This window comes from Syngnathoides biaculeatus, chromosome 16 (assembly GCF_019802595.1).
Source record: "Syngnathoides biaculeatus isolate LvHL_M chromosome 16, ASM1980259v1, whole genome shotgun sequence".
In the NCBI taxonomy this organism is placed as follows: domain Eukaryota; kingdom Metazoa; phylum Chordata; class Actinopteri; order Syngnathiformes; family Syngnathidae; genus Syngnathoides; species Syngnathoides biaculeatus.
In genome coordinates, this window is record NC_084655.1 from 7,328,809 (window position 1) to 7,348,254 (window position 19,446).

A 19,446-nucleotide genomic window follows, 5' to 3' on the forward strand; every position below is an offset into this window, starting at 1 on the left:
AAGATGATGATAAAACGATAAACGTCAACAACTGAGCTAATTTCTCACGAGAAAGTCTTTGTGATGTGACTAAATGATTAGTAAAATATTAATGACATCAAATGTATATAAACAAATGTAAAAAGTAGATTTTTATTTCAAATAAAATAAATATGATTACACACACTTCCACAAAAAAATATTCTTGTTCTTACCGTTTTCTGTTCTTCCTCGAGTTCCTGTGTGACATGTAGGTGAGAGTCCTGTGCAAGAATATGGGCTAAAAGTGGAACGGAAAAGAGAAATTGTTCTAGTAATTCAACACCGACATGATTTGAAAATAAACTTAAAAAGTTATGTGAAGAAAACTCACAGCGATCAAGTTCCTGGTGCGAAGGAACCTGTAAATTTGGGTAGGCTCTGCAACCCCCCCCCCCCCCCCCACACCCCAAAAATTCAAACTCAATCATCTGGAATTTCTTGTGATTTATTACATCATGTCAACTTGGCTGTAATATTCTTTAGTCCTAAAAAACACTAACCTCACTGAAAAATAACAAATAATGAAGACTACACTTAAAATGAATTTACAAGATATGATTGTGGTTGTCATAGCATAGTAGAACGCAGAGGTTAGTACTGTATGTTCCCAACAAGTACGACTATCGTCTCCTTCATTTCAGGAACTGCCATAAACAAACCGTTAACAGGGGTGTTTGGCGAATTAAGTCGTGAGGTGGAATTGAAGGAGTTTGTTCGGAGGCGAAAACTCACTTTCGAAGGCCTGCAGGAACAACTCGTGGTCGGCTTGGACCAGCTGCATGCTGGGCTTCTTGGCGTCGAAGGAGGACGGGGGGTACGGTCCGTTCGCCACAGGGTGGCCTCCAGCCGGGGGGCCATGCCTGTGTGGAGCCATCCGCAGGGACCACGAAAGCCTTTTTTTTTTTTTTTTTTACCTTTTGCTTGTCAGTAGAGAAAGAAACTCGCCGCAGTTTTCTTTGTCAAGAAATGAAGCGAGGAACAGAGTCTCATATTTAAAAAAATATACCAAACGACGGAGGATTAAACACAACAAGGGGACTTTTAATTTAATTTTTTACTTGTCCGAGCAAGGCTCGAATGGGGCGTTTCGCGGCATTCCATTTGCGGGAGACGAAAGCAAGCCAGCGCCGCCACTCGGCAGCTAACTGTTTTGGCTAAACTTCCCTAGCCCGGCTAGCTATCTGGCACGAAACGACTCTTCCCATTCGCCGTAGAAAATTACGAACATGACAATGAATAAATAAAAAAGAAGCATGCACATTTGACATACAATACATTGAGAGTGGTTTAGAGTCGACAATTTAAAACAAAATTCCTGTAAATCGTAATTGAGCGCCTTTTGCCACTTTGAGTTAGTGGCATAGCAAATTCCTGCAAAAAGACGTCTTCCGGTTCATATTTTCGAAATACTTTTAATCACCGAAATTATCATACCAACGAACATTGTGCTATTTGATGCTATCAAACAGTATACTTCATTTGAATTAAAATATATGTCCCCAAATACTTCTAGATCTAAGAACAAATGCGATGGGTGGTTATGTAGGGAATCAACTCGGGTTTCTTTTTGTAAACGACAAGCAAGATTTCTTTTTCCGGCTTAATTACAAAAACCTTACCAAAGTTGGCTGGGACGCGTTCACGGATTAAAAGATCCCGCCTTCAGAGTGCTGCAGCCTATGACTGCGCTTGTTTGCGAAACGCAGACACGTGATTGGTGGGGGCGTTTCCCTTTCCACCTTTATGAATTGAAAGCGGCATTTCGGTTCTTTGTTCAACGTTTCTATTTTTATATTCCCCTTATGTTTCAATAAACTTCAAAATAAGGTTTGAAAGGTGTGTTTGAAGTTCTGAAATAAAAAAAAACCCGATAATTTCTGATGACCTTTTATTATTCAAACATTCCCTTTCAAAGCACCCATCTGTGTTAATGGTTTGTCAGAGCGACACAGTACCCTATTGCACTCTACACTGAAATTGTAATTGTTAAACACACAAAAAAGAAAATAAAAAGAAAAATGTTGCAGCTTTGTGGCAGGCTGCATTTGTAAGCCATTATAAAATCTTCAATATAATTTGACATTTCTTATTTTGCCTTCAGGGTGGACAGACAGACATATTAGCGAGCCAGTTAATCAGTGCACTTTCTTCTTGGTACTGGCTTGTACAGCAAGTTAGCAACCTCGTTTTGAGGATCAGGTGGCAAGTAGTGAGTCAGAGAAGTGAAAACAACCCTGAACACACAAAATAACTTTGGTCCATTATGTTGCCTTTTAGTAGTCATGATCACACATCATTTTCATCAGTGCTTCCGCCACAGGATGTACATCAGGAGCAGGATGAGGCCCGCTGATAGGCCCGTAATGACAAACTGGTGTATGGAAAGCACATTCTCCAGGGTGTGGATTCTCTCTTCCATGGCACTGGTGTGGAAGTAGTCGTAGATCCCCGCCGTGATGCTCCACAAGGCCCACACGGCGTCCAGCACCAGCGGCATTATGCACTGCCTTGCCAGCTATATAGCACCTCTGGAAGAGACATGTTACTAAATAATCAAATGTAACCCTAGTAATGGTACGATTAAGAATATTTAAATTATGTGTTTTGTTGACATACTCTCGAGCTCATGGAAAACTATGGGAGGGACATAGTACGTTCTCAGAGAGACATCTTGTAAAAGTGCTATAGTGCTGTAAAAGTAGTAGGTAAAGTATTCCATTCAGTAGCATAAGAAATTATGTCAAAACTTTGATTGATGGTGTATCTCTAACATTAGGGCTGTCCCAATCATATTTTTTTTGCACAAGAGAAATAGAGTAGGGGTAATTTTAAAATAAGAGCTGGCGAAGAATGTCTTGGAGGTGAAAAGAGTATCAGATCGAGTCATGAGGCTGAAATTTGAAATTGACGGTGTTATGAATAATGTGATTAGCGGCTATGCCCCACAGGTAGGATGTGACCTAGAGGTGAAAGAAAAATTGTGGAAGGAACTAGATGAAGTAGTTCTAAGCATCCCAGACAGAGAGAGAGTTGAGATTGGTGCAGACTTCAATGGACATGTTGGCGAAGGAAACAGGGGCGATGAAGTGTTGGGTAAGTACAGCATCCAGAAAAGGAACTTTGAGGGAAAGACAGTGGTAGACTTTACAAAAAGGATGGAAATGGCAGTAGTGAACACCTTTCTCCAGAAGAGGCAGTAACATATCGTGACCGACAGATTATAGTTTGTGTAGGCGATGTAATCTGAAGGAGGTTACTGACTGTATGGTAGAGGTAGGGGAGAGTGTAGCTCGACAGCATAGGTGGGTGGTGCGTAGGACGACTCTGGTGGTGGGTAGGAAGATTAAGAAGTCAAAGGTAGAGCAGAGAACCATGTGGTAGAAGCTGAGAAAGGAAGAATGTTGTGAGGCCTTTCGGAAAGAGATGAGAGGCTCACGATGGACAGGACGAGCTCCCAGACAACTGGACTACTACAGCCCAGGCGATTGAGAGACAGGCAGAAGATTGCTTGGTGTGTCTTCTGGTAGGAAAGGGGAGAAGGAGACTTGGCGGTCTTCTTCTTTTCCTTTCGGCTTGTCCCGTTAGGGGTCGCCACAGCGTGTCATCTTTTGCCATCTTAGCCTATCTCCTGCATCTTCCTCTCTAACCCCAACTGCCCTCATGTCTTTCCTCATCACATCCATAAACCTTCTCTTTGGTCTTCCTCTCGCCCTTTTGCCTGGCAGCTCCATTCTCAGCACCCTACTACCAATATACTCACTCTCTCGCCTCTGAACATGTCCAAATCATCGAAGTCTGCTCTCTCGAACCTTGTCAGCAAAACATCCCACTTTGGCTGTCCCTCTAAAGAGCTCATTTCTAATCCTATCCAACCTGGTCACTCCGAGCGAGAACCTCAACATCTTCATTTCTGTCACCTCCAGTTCTGCTTCATGTTGTTTCTTCAGTGCCACTGTCTCTAAACCGTACATCATGGCCGGCCTCACCACTGTTTTGTAAACTTTGCCCTTCATCCTAGCAGAGACTCTGTCACATAACACACCAGACACCTTTCGCCAGCTGTTCCAACCTGCTTGGACCCGTTTCTTCACTTCCTTATCACACTCACAATTGCTCTGGATTGTTGACCCTAAATATTTGAAGTCGTCCACCCTCGCTATCTCTTCTCCCTGTAGCCTCACTCTTCCCCCTCCACTTTTCTCATTCACGCACATATATTCTATTTTACTTCGGCTAATCTTCATTCCTCTCCTTTCCAGTGCATGCCTCCATCTTTCTAATTGTTCCTCTGCATGCTCCCTGCTTTCACTGCATATCACATTATCATCTGCGAACATCATGGTCCAAGGGGATTCCAGTGTAACCTCATCTGTCAGGCCATCCATTACCACTGCAAACAGGAAGGGGCTCAGAGCTGATCCCTGATGCAGTCCCACCTCCACCTTAAATTCCTCTGTCACACCTAAGGCACACCTCACCATTGTTCTGCTGCCATCATACATGTACTGTACTATTTTAACATACTTCTCTGCCACACCAGACTTACGCATGCAGTACCACAGTTCCTCTCTTGGTACTCTGTCATAGGCTTTCTCGAGATCCACAAAGACACAATGTAGCTCCTTCTGACCTTCTCTGTACTTTTCCACGAGCATCCTCAAGGCAAATAATGCATCTGTGGTACTCTTTCTAGGCATGAAACCATACTGTTGTTCGCAGATACTTACTTCTGTCCTGAGTCTAGCCTCCACTACTCTTTCCCATAACTTCATTGTGTGGCTCATCAACTTTATTCCTCTATAGTTCCCACAGCTCTGAACATCCCCTTTGTTCTTAAAAATGTGAACTAGAACACTTCCTCCATTCTTCAGGCATCTTTTCGCCCGCTAGTATTCTGTTGAATAAGTTGGTCAAAAACTCCACAGCCATCTCTCCAAATTGCTTCCATACCTCTACCGGTATGTCATCAGGACCAACTGCCTTTCCATTTTTCATCCTTTGTAGTGCCTTTCTGACTTCCCCCTTAGTAATCATTGCCACTTCCTGGTCCTTCACTCTTGCCTCTTCAACTCTTCCTTCTCCCTCATTTTCTTCATTCATCAACTTCTCAAAGTATTCTTTCCATCTATTTAGCACACTACTGGCACCAGTCAACACATTTCCATCTCTATCCTTAATCACCCTTACCTGCTGCACATCCTTCCCATCTCTATCCCTCTCTCTGGCCAACCTGTAGAGATCCTTTTTTCCTTCTTTCGTGTCCAACCTGGTGTACATGTCTTCATATGCCTCCTGTTTAGCCTTTGCCACCTCTACCTTTGCCCTACGTCGCATCTCGATGTACTCCTTTCGCCTCTCCTCAGTCCTCTCAGTATCCCAGTTCTTCTTCGCTAATCTCTTTCCTTGAATGACTCCCTGCATTTTGGGGTTCCACCACCAAGTCTCCTTCTCCCCTTTCCTACCAAAAGACACACACCAAGTACTCTCCTGCCTGTCTCTCTGATTACCTTGGCTGTCGTTGTCCAGTCTTCCGGGAGCTTCTGCTGTCCATCGAGAGCCTGTCTTACCTCTTTCCGAAAGGCCGCACAACATTCTTCCTTTCTCAGCTTCCACCACATGGTTCTCTGATCTACCTTTGTCTTCTTAATCTTCCTACCCACCACCAGAGTCATCCTACACACTACCATCCTATGCTGTCGAGCTACAATCTCCCCTACCACTACTTTACAGTCAGTAACCTCCTTCAGATTACATCGTCTGCACAAAATATAATCTACCTGCGTGGTTCTACCTCCGCTCTTGTAGGTGACTATATGTTCCTCCCTCTTCTGGGAATAAGTGTTCACTATAGCCATCTCCATCCTTTTTGCAAAGTCCACCACCATCTGTCCCTCAAAGTTCCTTTCATGGATGCCGTACTTACCCATCATTTCTTCATCGCCCCTGTTTCCTTTACCAATATGTCCATTAAAATCTGCACCAATCACAACTCTCTCGCTGTCTGGGATGCTCAGAACAGTAAGTCATACAAGGAAAGAGATTAGCGAAGCAGAAGTGGAACACTGAGAGGACTGAGGAAAGGCGAAAGCAATACATTGAGATGCGTTGTAGGGCATAGGTAGAGGTGGCAAAGGCTAAACAGGAGGCATATGAAGACATGTACACCAGGTTGGACACGAAAGAAGGAAAAAAGGATCTCTACAGGTTGGCCAGACAGAGGGATAGCGTTGGGAAGGATGTACAGCCGGTAAGGGTGATTAAGCATGGAGATGGAAATGTGTTGACTTTGTGCTGCTAGTGTGCTAAATAGATGGAAAGAATACTTTGAGAAGTTGATGAATGAAGAAAATGAGAGAGAAAGAAGAGCAGGAGAGGCAAGTGTGAAGGACCAGGAAGTGACACTGATTAGTAAGGGGGAATTTAGAAATGCACGAAAGAGGATGAAAAATTGAAAGGGAGTTGGTCCTGATGACATACCTGAGGAGGTATGGAAGCAATTTGGAGAGGTGGCTGTGAAGTTTTTGGCCAAATTGTTTGACAGAATATTAGCGGGCGAGAAAATGTCTAAAGAATGGAGGAAAAGTATGCTAGTTCCAATTTTTAAGAACAAAGGCGATGTGCAGAGCTGTGGGAACAATAGAGTTGATAAAGTTGATGAGCCACACAATGAAGTTATGGGAAAGAGTAGGGGAGGCTAGACTCAGGACCGAAGTAAGTATCAGTGAGCAACAATATAGCTTTATGCCTAGAAATAGTGCTACAGATGCATTATTTGCCTTGAGGATAATAGTTGAAAAGAAGAGGTCAGACGGAGCTACATTGTGTCTTTGTGGATCTCGAGAAAGCCTATGACAGAGTACCAAGGGAGGAAGTGTGGTACTGCATGCGGAAGTCTGGTGTGGTGGAGAAATATGTTAGAATAGTACAGGACATGTATGAGGGCTGCCCAACAGTGGTGAGCTGTGCCGTAGGTGTGACAGAAGAATATAAGGTGGAGGTGGTACTGCATCAGAGATCAGCTCTGTGCCCCTTCCTGTTTACTGTCATAATGGATAGGCTGACAGATGAGGTTAAAATGGAATCTCCTTGGATCATGATGTTCGCAGATGATATTGTAATATGCAGTGAAAGCAGGGAGAAGGTGGAGAAACAATTAGAAAGATGGAGGCATGCACTTGAAAGGAGAGGAATGAAGATTAGCTGAAGTAAAACAGAATATGTGTGTGTGAATGAGAGGGGTGGAGGGGAAACAGTGAGGCTCCAGGGAGAAGAGATAGCGAGGGTGGACAACTTCAAATACCTGGGGTCAACAATCCAGAGGCATGGTGAGTGTGGTAAGGAAGTGAAGAAACGGGTCCAAGCAGGTTTGGAACAGCTGGCGGAAGGTGTCTGGTGTGTTATGTGACAGAGTCTCTGCTAGGATGAAGGGCAAAGTTTACAAAACAGTGGTGAGGCCGGCCATGATGTACGGTTTAGAGACAGTGGCACTGAAGAAACAACAGGAAGCAGAACTGGCGGTGGCAGACATGAAGATGTTGAGGTTCACACTTAAAGTGAGCAGGTTGGATCGGATTAGAAATGAGCTCATTAGAGGGACAGCCAAAGCTGGATGTTTTGGAGACAAGATTCGAGAGAGCAGACTTCGATGGTTTGGACATGTCCAGAGGCGAGAGAGTGAGTATATTGGTAGTAGGGTGCTGAGGGTGGAGCTGTCAGACAAAAGAGGAAGACGAAAGAGGAGGTTGATGGATGTTGTGAGGGAAGACATGAGGGGATTTGGTGTTAGAGAGGAAGATGCAGGAGATAGGCTTAGATGGGAAAAGATGACACGCTGTGGCGACCCCAAATGGGACAAGCCGAAAGGAAAAGAAGAGGAAGAAGAGTGTAATACATAACTTCAATGCATGACTGTATGACTGTTGTTGATTGGTGGCCTTTTTAATGGCTTGTGCACATGACCAAAATACATCCCTGCTGGTCTGGGGACTTATGTTAAGTTTTTTGTGCGGCAGGTTTGCAAAGACTGTGAAAAAGGCCCTACTCGGTTGCATGATTTGCATATAGTGAAATGGTGTCATGGATCCAGTTCGAATTTGCGAACGGATATTACCTTCTTTCTTAAATCCTCTCTCAGTTCGGCAACAACGTTTCGTAGATTTGTGCTTATCGCCGTGCTTTCCTTCATGTCAACAAGCTAACGCGTTAGCCACCAAGCTACAACCAAACAACAAACACGACTCACCGGATCCGCTGACTTCAATACCGATCTTCCCGAGGGCACGCAGCCTTCCCTCCTCCCGACCTGATGAGCAGGCAGCCTTTCAAGACATCATAGCTGGTCGGGAGGACACTTTTCTCCAGGCGGACATCGCCTAGCCGCTTCAACCTGTACGTCACGCGACTTCCGGGTGTGTCACATGAGGTCAGCACGTTGCCGAGCGAGCGAGTTGACCTGCTACTCACGATAGAAGCTTCAGCGCTGTCATACAAAGGTGACTTGACAGTCGCATATATCTTCTGGAGAAAATTTAGACATTTTCGATTTATAGTGTAACATCTATAGTCACTCGGTCGAGTCCTGGTTTAGACGTTCAACACATATATGACGTACTCGGTGTGTCTACACATGAAAAATGCAAACGCGGCCACCGTAACATTACCAGGCGCGGTGGCCAAGTGGTAAGGCGTCGGTCTCGTAAACCGAAGATCGCGGGTTCGAACCCCGTCCGTGCCTTGGCAGGAGTGGGTTATAATATACTTTTTAAAAGAATCAGACGCTTTCTGGTGTTATGGCACCTGAAAATAACGCTGTGATCGTTACATCTGATGGCATGTAAACTGAAACATACGCAATAGTATTTAAGACGGCTGATATCCATTTATAATTGCTTGAAAAGCAAATAGTCATATGACACTGTTACTTTATTATACTCACAGTCGTCAAAGTTTAAGCCGCAGCTGTAAAATCACACGAGAACACGCCAATCACGATTGATTTTGCGAGCCAAATCCGGCTCAATCAATGCTTTTAAACTTTGAGCACAGGGACCCAGAGGAAACCTCACAAAGGTACAGTACCTTACCAAGATGGTCGACCAAAACAAGGACGATGGAGTGCCAAAGTTTTACAGTGAAGTATTAAGGTACATCTTCGCATTTCCCTGCACGTTTAAGTTAAATAAGTGAAATTTGTAGTCTAGTCATTTTTTATGGAAACTTCAGTCTGGGTTGTTTGTGTGTTGCTGTTTTTTAATTTAGTGGTTCCACGCGGTGCGTAGTTGTTTCATTTATGAAAACTAAGAAAATGGGTAAGATATTTTAAAATAGCCAGAGTGAAGATAATGTTGATAATAACACTAATGGTTCGTGTTATTCGTCCCATCACTTCGCTTTCGCATCAATTAGAAATTACGTCACTGTTACCGCTGATGTAATTTTTTGGTTTGGGATTCTACGGAAACGTGACGCCCTCAATTGTGTTTTGTCAAGAAGAAATAAGACCAGTGGTGTAGTGTATTTTCTAACTTCAAGTTAGGGCTAGACGTTGAATCTGAGTTTATTGCTCACGCCTATTTTTTAAAATCGATTTTCAAAAGTTTCTAGTGCATCCCAAATCATTATTGACAATTTAGCCCCTTTTCTGAACCATCCATCCATGTATCTATATATCTATACACACACACACACACACACACACACACACACACATGTTTACATAATAATTTCTGTCAAATGTTGTCATTCGTCTCCCATTTCAGTCCGTCCGAGCTGTTTTCAGCACGGACCCGGAGTCACAAGATCCCGGTCCGTGGTAAAAAAGACTTCTATCCAGACAACTCTGAGGAGCAGCGTATGCGTCTGGAGCAGAACCTGAATGAACACTGGAGCCTGTTGTCAGAAGAGCGAGTGGAGAGGCTGTGAGTGACCGCCTAATCATGATGATGTCTTCAAGTGTGAGTGGTCTGTGACTGTTATTTTTTGCCTTTGTAGAGGTAACCTGGTTAAAGCCGTGTGGATTCCCAGTGAACAGATTGTGGAGCTTCAGTCTCCAGCAGTCAGTATCTCAGATTCATTTTCTCTTTCACACTCCTTGTGCAAAAAAAATGCCACAGATGAAAGAGCCTCCATATGTGCCTTTTACAAACAATGCAACAAAGTGCAAAATTCCACTTGGCTTTTTGACATTTTGCCTTTCTATGTGAAAGATGACTCAGAATACAGGTTTGGACTCAATGTATGAATTTCTCAAATGTTCCCGTGGTAAAGTATTGCCGTGTAAAATGTTCAATTGCTTTTAACAGGTCATGGATTGGGATCCAACGATAAAACGAATAACTAAAATAATTAACTCACAAAAAGGCCAACTTAACAACCGCTGACTGACGCCCATTTTACTCACCAGGTCAGGTCATACCTTTTAAAGCCATACACACTCAGTCACAGATAACGGTGCAGCCACATTTTTGTGTGTAATAATGCAAATCAATTATTTTTAGAGTGAAAAATTAGTTTAACATTCGATTCTACAAATTTTGATAGTTGCAGTCCCTAGTTTTGGGTGTTACATTTTACAACACTTTAGCTTTCTACTATTCACTGTTTTGTATGAAAGGTAACAAAAAGGAATGAGTTTTGATATCTGCCAGTAAATTCCTTGGCTACAAAGGTCTTACCATACTTGTGATATTTGAAAAATTGCACAATTGAATCCCCGTAAACTGTTAAAGTGTGTCCCTGTCCGGTGTGAAAGGTACATATGTGAAATGCGAGTTTGAAGTCAACTGATAAATTTCCTAGCCTCTGGTAGTTACAGAGGTGAGACCATGACTGTGAAAGGTTCATCCACAATTACTTTCAACACAGAATATTTAGTCGTCAAAATTTTAACCCCTAGTTCCTGCCTTATGACTTTCACACAGCCATTTTCTTGGCTCTGTTAGTCCACAAGAAAGATGTTACTCCATCGATTCTACCATTAAAAAGGGAAATTTCACCCCTTCTGGCACCATTGGCAGCATTTATACAGAAAGGTTACACGGAAAAAGCTGGAAAAATACCAGCTTTTACAGGCAGCGGAAAAGGGGCTTTTATCACACATTGGACTCGTTTTCAGGGCAAGTTCTGGCAGACTATGGGATTTTCCACCAGTGGCAAGCAGTACCTCCTTCCCGAAGAGGCGCTCTACTTGATGGAGTGTGTGAGTGGTAGCTAATGTCACCCAGCAGCCCTTTTTCAACCTGTGCGCCGTACCTTATTTTGCTGTTCTGTACTAGGGAAGCATACAGGTGTTCTACCAGGACCTCCCACTCTCAATCCAGGATGGATTTGAATGGTTTCTGTCCTCCAGTACTGTGAGCCTGCAGCAGTATCAGGTACAAACAAACATGCCCTTATGTGCCCCCTCAAATTTACTCCCAAAAATCTGCACACACAAACGTACAGCCTTATAGACCATTCATCCATTTTCCATACTCGTTATCCTCAGCTACCCGCTTCAGGCTTGTCTGTTGCAAATCGTTGGTTGCAGTGTGCACAGCACAACAACAAGGAAAGCGCAAATTATAAACGGTGCATCGTGCACGATATGCAGTAATCTATGCCCAAGACACTCCGCTTGGCGTGCATGGCGCACGAGACTGATGCACTTATACTTGACTTAGTTGACATAAGGCTAACTTATAAGACTTGTATTTGTGTGTATGGAAATTATATAGGAATGATCCGATTAAAAAAAAAAAAAAGGCCCTTTGGGAGTTGTCCTGAAATTCCAGTTGCCAGTACCCTGATTGACTAGTTTTGGAAATTTAAATACTGCATGGCATGCACATGACTCAGCAGCCTCTGGATCCACTGCCGTGTGCAACGGAGCGGGTGAATGCCGTCATAACTGCACGACGCAGTGGTGACTGACATAATTGCATGAAATTTGCTGCCAACAGTTTTAATTAGTGATTTCTATCCATTAATCATTGCAGCCCTACAGTAAACACAGCTCTCATGCTTCCTGTTTCCCCACCAAGGTGTTCGGTCATCTGAAGAGGCTCGGCTATGTGGTGCACAGGTTCGATCCCAGGTAACAAGGTCACAGTGGAAAGGGAGTGATGATGAGTTGGGAAGGGTGTTTCCCTAGCATGGATTTCTGTTTGTCTTAGCTCGGAGCCGTCTCCCTATGCCAGGCAGCTCAACTTGTTGCAGTCACAAGGTGGGAAGTCACTGAAGCGGAAGCGCAGCGACAGCCCTGTAGCAACATGCAGGTATCATAAATTTAAAAGTGTTTTTCAATTGAATTTTTGATGGTTCTAAACAGCACTTAACCAAATAGTTCCCCGTGATGGCTTCAGCTGAGAGTCACATGTTTAATGTACTAAATGTAAAATGTCTTGTCACCAAACTCAGAAAATGATTAGCTGACTTTCCGTGTATGCAATAGAGTGACTACTCGGTTCTTGAACGTCCCTGTTCTCGAACAAATCGGTTTTCGAACGAAAATTTCAAGTTTTTCTTGCTTCTGTTTTCAAACGAAAATCTGGTACTCGAACGCCCCGAAAAAGCCCGAAAATAACATCGCGCGCGGCCCGACCAGCTGACCCACGACACGCTTTGTTATTGTGAATTAGAACACCCTGCGAAAAAACCCGGAAATAACATAACGCGTGTGGCCCGACCAGCTGACCCACAACGCACTTTATTGTCAATTCCAACGAGCCCCCCAAAAAACCTGGAAATCACAGCACGCACGGCGCAGCCAGCTGACCCACCCACGACACAAATTGTTATTCTGTATAACGCAGCCTTTGTACGCAGACGAGTCCCGGTAGTGACTGTTTCTTCTTCCTATTAAGGACCATTAACCCCCAATGCTGGCTTCAAAGAAGGAAAGCGAAAATAGTAAGGCTGCTGGCGCTGAAAATAGGAAAGTTGTGTGTAAAATTGTCGACTTTAAGAAAGACGTGACAGCCAAATACGAATGTGGTGTGGATGTTTCTGAGCTATCGAAGGAGTATGGCATGGCAAAATCGACGATAAGCACCATTCTGAAACACAAGGATGGCCTTAAAGCAAGTGATGTTGCTAAAGGAGCAACTGTGTTGAGCAAGCAGGGGCCACAAATCTTGAAGGAAGTTGAAAAATTGCTTTTAATTTTCATAAACGAACAACAGTTCGCTGGGGATTGTTTAAAACATTTTGTTAGCTCGAGTTATGAGTTGTTTTTGTATGTTACTTTTTGTAATAATAATTAAAAAAAAAAACCTTATTATTGCTTGTTTAAAGTTATTCTGCACTTTTGTTAATAAAAAAAGTTTACAAGGTGGGGGCTGAGTCGGTACAGATACGCCAATGCACTCCCAGCCTAGCCTACTCTACTATTAAAGCATCCATCCATCTTTGCCGCTTATCCTCACGAGAGTCGCGGGGAATGCTGGAGCCTATCCCAGCTTTCAACCGGCAGGAGGTGGGGTACACACTGAACTGGTTGCCAGCCAATCGCAGGCCAGATCAAGACAAACAACCGCACTCACAATCACACCTCGGGGCAATTTAGAGTGTCCAATTAATGGCAAAAAATAAATATATTTCTTAAATTATTTCATGATATAAATTATTTAAACTATACGTGTATTTCTACTATGTAGTTTATTATCAGGAAAAGCTAAAAAAAATGCTTTAAAAAGCCCAATTTTTTAGGCTTGGATTATTTCTTTTTCCATTAATCGTAATGGGAAATATCGATTCAGTTTTCGAACAAATCCCTTCTCTAACAGGTTGTGGTCGAGAATCGAGGTTCCACTGTACTAACAACCAGAGTTCAATAATTCTGTTTGTTTTTTTAAGCCCAACTTGCTGATTTTTTTGGTGTCTTCAGATAAAATATAAAATACAGTACTATATCATTAATTTCTATAAATACGATAACGCGATCAAAACCTAAACCTAGAATATTTTCTTTAGGTGATCTATTGTCACATCTTATGTTACCAAAAAGATTGTCAATGTTTAAAGTTCCAACGGGCTTTCGTCACTGTCCCCTTCTCCATTCACCTGATTACTGTGTTGATCGTTGTTGTTTATACAACTGATTGTTTAGGCAGCAAGCTCTAGTAGGGAGAGTTCTTTTTGTTCCCAATTTTTGATAACTTGCTTAGCAGCAAGCAATTTGTGTGAGCGAAAACACATCCATCCATCCATTTTCTGAACCGCTTATCCTTGCGAGGGTCACAGGACTGCTGGAGGTAATCCCAGCTGTCATCGGGCAGGAGGCAGGTTGCCCCCTGAACTGGTTGCAAGCCAGTCGCGAGGCACATAGAGACAGACAGCAGTCGCAGTCACAATCACACCTAGGGGCAATTTAAAGTGCCTAATTAATGTTGTTAATGTTTTTGGGATGTGGGAGAAAAGTATAACCTCTTGGTCAATTCCTCTACCAGGGCTTGCCCAAAGGGTTGTGAACTGTTGAAAGATAATAAGAATTAATTCCTCAAAATATTGGGACATGTCGTCCTCGTATTGAATCACTCAGATTATCAGGATTATGATGACACCTGTCATATTTTCTGATAGTAGAGCAATAAATTGCACATCCAGCTCTAGAGAGACACTTATGAAGTATCTGTTTTTCTGTGCTTTGTTGAAAGTCGCAAGTCTTTTCAAGTACAGTAAATGGGTTGAGGTCGAAGTAAAGTGATGAGCTACTGCAGTTGAAGTCCAAATCAAGTTGCAAGTCTTTTAACATATTGTCAAGTCAAAAGTAATTAAATTCAATCAGTCATTTAACTTGAGTCCAGGCCTCTATCAATCGCTTATTGCTAAATTTTGAGACGAACATAAATTCCGTCTTGTATTTGAAAGAACTCTGCCACACTCCATTGTGACTGCTTTAATACTGTTTGATAAAATCTGTTTTAACAGTTAAGCAATGCTGTCCATTTAGGTAGCAATCTAGCTTGATATAAATTAAATGTTCCCACTGCCGGCTGCAGGTGCCAGTTAAACACCAGAAGATACAACCTCCATTGTGCTTAATTAATTTTCCAGCTACCCAATTAGGCAACAAGCTAGTTGGGTCTGAATTGTTTTTTTTTTTCTTCTTTTTTTTTTTTGTCCAGCCACAGCGATGCACAAGAAGTGTCTGCTTTGAAGAGAAAGGACACGGAAGAAGATCCAGGCCTATCTGTGTCGGCGCTAACGTCCACACCAGTCATCTCGGGGGCCGATAGCATCCTGGAAGATCCCACCGGGGGCCGATCCTGGTGGATAACTGAGGGTCTCGCCAGCCAGGAGGACGAGAAACATAACTGTTGCCGCTCCTCACGCTGGGATGGCTCCATTGTGTTCCCCAATGTGGCCTCTATGTGCGGTCACTCCAGTTGCTTGGCTTCTCCAGACCCGTCTCTACTGCCTGGAGGTCTGACTGTGGGTGTGTGTGACATCACACTGTGGACCAGGAAGATCAACCAGCGCGAGGTAAAGATGTCTGTAAAGGACAGAGAGAAGAACCGAAACAATCACAGAAGGAGCTGGGATGTCAACAGAGACAAAAAGGTTTGCAGATGTCTTGGAACTCTTACGCTGTCTTGAAGCCCCATCTTAGTTTGAAACCCTGAAAATATATTCCTAATTGGAAATGTCAAACCCAAATCTGAAATCATGACTCTGCCTTAAAACCCTACTTTGAAACTCTTGCCCAGTCTTTAAAGCTTAATTTGAAGTCTTAATTTAATGTCCTAACCCAGGTTTGAAACCCGAACATCTTGAACAGGTACTTTGACAGCCCTACTTAAATTTGAAGCCCTAATTTGAAAATCTAAGCGTAATTCGAAACCTTAATCCTAGTTTGGTAACCCTGGTTTCAAACTGGAATAGACTTGAAACACTAATTTGAAATTCCAACTTGAACTCCTAACCAAGGCCTGAAACTAAACTTTGGCTTGAAGCCCTACTAAAAATTGCCAACCAAAGTTTGAAAACCCAACCGAGGCTCGAACTTTTAATTTCAAAACCATAGTTTGAAATCCCAATCAAGGTTCCAATTTCTAATTTCAAACCATATTCCTATTCTGACAACCCTAACGTAGTTTGATACCCTAACCTGGCATTCAAACCTTGCAAGCCTACTCTGAAATCCCTAACCCTGCTTTGAAACCCTAATTTAATTTTGTGTGTGGTGGCGTGAAGGTGCGACAGTGCAAAAACTGGGCCGAGTATAATCAGCTTCTGGCAAGTCGGCGAGGGCGACGCAGCGGACGACCAGAACACTTGTGGAATCGGGAAATCACTCCTTTACATGACCCCACCCAACCAATCTCCACAGGTAGCACCCTTGACCACCTGACATACTATCATTTTCTAAAAACAGGATTTCAGTGAGGTAAATTATCAAGCATTTAGCTTTCGGTGACAATCCGTCAAGCACATAACCTACCTAAAACAGAAACACATTTTTTAGTTTTTCTTCTGTTTTTGCAACAGTTTGTTTTGGTAGCAAGCGAGTTGGGTCTAACATTTTTTTTGTTATTTCCAGATGAACTGCTAACCAAAATCAGCGTGATCAAGTCCACACATATGCTTGAGGGAGCGTCCAGGTATCGGCGCAACTTTCACTAAATATCCCGTGGGTATTTTTGTATGGAGACAAAATAGACGTAGCATGTCTCCTCCCAACAGTTGATTAAACAGGATGTAAAGGGTCCACCTGCTTCACGCTCTTATAGATTGAAGGCCTCAGATGTGTGGAGGATTTGTTTTAGTGTTTACCAACCTGACACGGTGGCTAACTTCAAGAAGAGCAACCCGGGAAAGCCCTTTGCCCGCATGTGTGTGTGCAGGTGGGTTGACTTTAACAAGTTGCTTGTTTGTCTCTCTACTTGATTGAATCCTTTGTGTCCTCCTTTGTCCACACGAATCGACTCTGTCATCACGCGGCAGTCACTGCTTTCATCATTTGAAAAATGGAGAAAGGTTAGTTGGAGCAAACCTCTTAATGAATTAAGCTCCCACCAACTCATTTTCGTGCTAAATTGAACCAAAAGTACACATATTTTTTACTTTTTACTTTGCGTAGGTGTTACAATGCTTTGGTTCAAAGTAGAGGTTTCCTTTATTTCTCACTTCATTTATGATATATGGCCCAAGAAGAATTCAGTCTAAAAATCCATAAAAATATTAGCCACACATACAATATATATATTATATATAAAACATTGAAAATATGCTAAATGTAATGTAAATTAAAAAAACATACAAAATCATAGTAAAAATTAGGAAATTACAAAGAACATTACTCTACAATATTAGTTGAAAGCTAACCAAATCCTCTGAGAATTTATTTAAATATTGAAAACTGGCAAATACAAGACTTAAAATGTATTTATTTTTTTTCATATGGAATGGTTTAGAAAAAAAGTCATAAGTAAGATACAGTTGGGTTTCAACATATATTTACAACTATTTCAAAATAATACAAATAAAAAAAGATGATTTAAAAAAATACTTGACAAAAAATTTGACTTTCATATTTGCATCACATTTCACTTCCTCTGTATCCCACATCACGAAAAATAAGAAAGCAGCACAAAACAGACATGGAAAATACAAAAACAGTAGATTTAAAAATACTCAAATATTAGTAAAATGATTAAAAAATATAAATATTTTTTGACAGGATGCAAAATATAAAGTGATACAAAAAGTACTGTATATAAAACAATTCTAGAATAATACATAAATATGAAACAGTACAGCAAAAATACTTACATTGGACACTTTGATTCTTTTCACTTCTTGTGGTTGTCCTAATACCTAAGTCAATGCAGTATACATATTACACTTGTATTTGACTGGTCTTGTTACTTGGTTCCAGTTTCAGCGGGCCCGTCCCAGACTTGGGGGCCATCAAGCAGCTGAGCTTCCAGAGTGGAGACGTCCAAGTGGTCTTTGCCGTGGTGGATGGCGGCGACATCTCCTTTTACACCTTCAAAGACTTCCAATTGCCCATTGACGTGTATCCATAACACCTGCATGTCTTACCCAGAATTGATATCTATTTTTAAAGCAACCCTGAAATGGCCAGAATAACTCTTACTTTTTACTCCAAATAGGTGACTTCCTGCATGTGTTTGCCATGGCTTTTTGAGACTTCTTCGTGGGTCTACTCATGATAGATATCTTTACCAAATTTCATGCTACTAAGTCAAAGCGGATTTGAGGGCTGAATTAAAAAGGAAAAATCTGTTGGGTATTTTGACTCTTAAAATGGGCACTTGAAGTCAAAATGTCAGGCCTCCTTTTCAAGCATGGCTTCTTGAGACTTTCTGTTGGTCTATTCTTGTTATGTCTGTCAAAATTCAGGCTGCTAATTTAATTTCCCAAAGAAATCGGCTGGGGTGCTATGAGTTCAAAATTAACACGTCAAATCAAAATGTCTTTAAAGGGATGGCTTCCTGATACTTTTTTTTCCCATCTTAATTGTTGTGACCATAGCTTATGTTGATATATTGCTAAGAAACTGGCTTTGGGGATTGGGCCAAATTTTTTTTGACAGTCAGGGTGGGAGTTAGGGCCAGGTTAATATCACTATAAAGTGCCTCTGGTTACCTCCTCAGAATTACTCAATCCTCATGAAAATGTAGCTGAAATGTTACTAAATTAAAGAAAATACATTTCTTCATTGGCCACAGCAAGTTATTTGGTCAAATGAGTCCTTTTGATCGTGATGCGGACCATGCGGAGATTCCTCTGATGTTTGCAGTGACATCACTGCCAGCATTTTGTCTTGCTTCATTGGAATGTGAAACAGTGACTAGTTGCAGGAAAACTATAATTTCACATATGTTTTGTAATTTTTATCACGTGTGGTGGATGTTTAACAGCTTAACATGTCCACTCATAGTGAAATATAAAATACTTAAAAAATTTGCACCAGTTTGCTAGCTGAATCATGTTGTGAAGTGCAGGCACACCATGTGCTCATTAAATGTCCATGCCCAGCAAGCTCACATATTTTACTGTCTGCATGCACAAGTTAATTACTGTAGACAGCTGGAACCTAACTGTTTAGAAAGACATTCTTTGTCATTGACATGAAATCAGATCAAGATTTTCCTGTAAGTTAATTGGCATGACCAAAATTAAAATCTGTTCAATGGGAGACCAAACTGTTGGAGGTGAAATGGGGAAGTCTTAAAAGTGTATTATGGTTATATTGACTCACCTGTTTGACGCTAAAGTTTGTATTCTGATACACCTCGAGAAAAAAATATGTTGTGGTGGAAGCAATTGTCTGATTGTATACTTCTTACCAGACAATTGAGTTGCCAAAATTAGACGCTGTATCGTGTCTGTCTGGCTTTGCTGAAAAAAAACAACCTCCAGTGAAACTGTAAAATAGTTAATTTTAATATTGTCTTGTTTTTCTTTACTGCAATACAT

General features: G+C 42.0%; 2 protein-coding genes and 1 non-coding gene across 8 annotated transcripts in view; 2 read left to right on the top strand and 1 right to left on the bottom strand.

Moving 5' to 3' along the window:
* Positions 1–8,405, bottom strand: part of LOC133514936 (polycomb protein suz12-B-like) — a 26,525-nt gene extending 18,120 nt beyond the window's left edge. The window contains exons 1-4 of the mRNA XM_061847049.1: positions 8,264–8,405; positions 754–2,549; positions 353–399; positions 195–259 (exon numbers count right to left, since the gene is read on the bottom strand). Coding sequence (XP_061703033.1) covers positions 195–259; positions 353–399; positions 754–895 — 254 coding nt within the window. The 5' untranslated portion in view covers positions 896–2,549; positions 8,264–8,405. The remainder of the gene's footprint in view (positions 1–194; positions 260–352; positions 400–753; positions 2,550–8,263) is intronic.
* On the top strand, positions 8,391–19,289 carry tsen54 (TSEN54 tRNA splicing endonuclease subunit). Of its 6 annotated transcripts, XM_061847051.1 has the most exons (14): positions 8,391–8,513; positions 9,067–9,164; positions 9,780–9,938; positions 10,012–10,075; positions 11,135–11,218; positions 11,295–11,393; positions 11,997–12,094; positions 12,174–12,275; positions 15,126–15,561; positions 16,195–16,330; positions 16,541–16,601; positions 16,731–16,844; positions 16,945–16,977; positions 17,879–19,289. In XM_061847051.1, exons 2-14 carry the CDS (start codon positions 9,109–9,111, stop codon positions 18,027–18,029), a joined length of 1,593 nt encoding a protein of 530 aa, XP_061703035.1. In that variant the 5' UTR covers positions 8,391–8,513; positions 9,067–9,108; the 3' UTR covers positions 18,030–19,289. The 6 variants fall into 6 exon arrangements, with proteins under 6 accessions (XP_061703035.1, XP_061703034.1, XP_061703038.1 ...); XM_061847050.1 differs by lacking the exon at positions 8,391–8,513 and having other exon boundaries at positions 8,967–9,164; XM_061847054.1 differs by lacking the exon at positions 8,391–8,513 and having other exon boundaries at positions 8,967–9,164; positions 12,042–12,094.
* trnat-cgu (transfer RNA threonine (anticodon CGU)) lies at positions 8,684–8,755 on the top strand. Its single transcript has one exon. It is a non-coding gene; the product is annotated as a tRNA-Thr (tRNA).
* Positions 19,290–19,446: the final 157 nt, after the last annotated feature.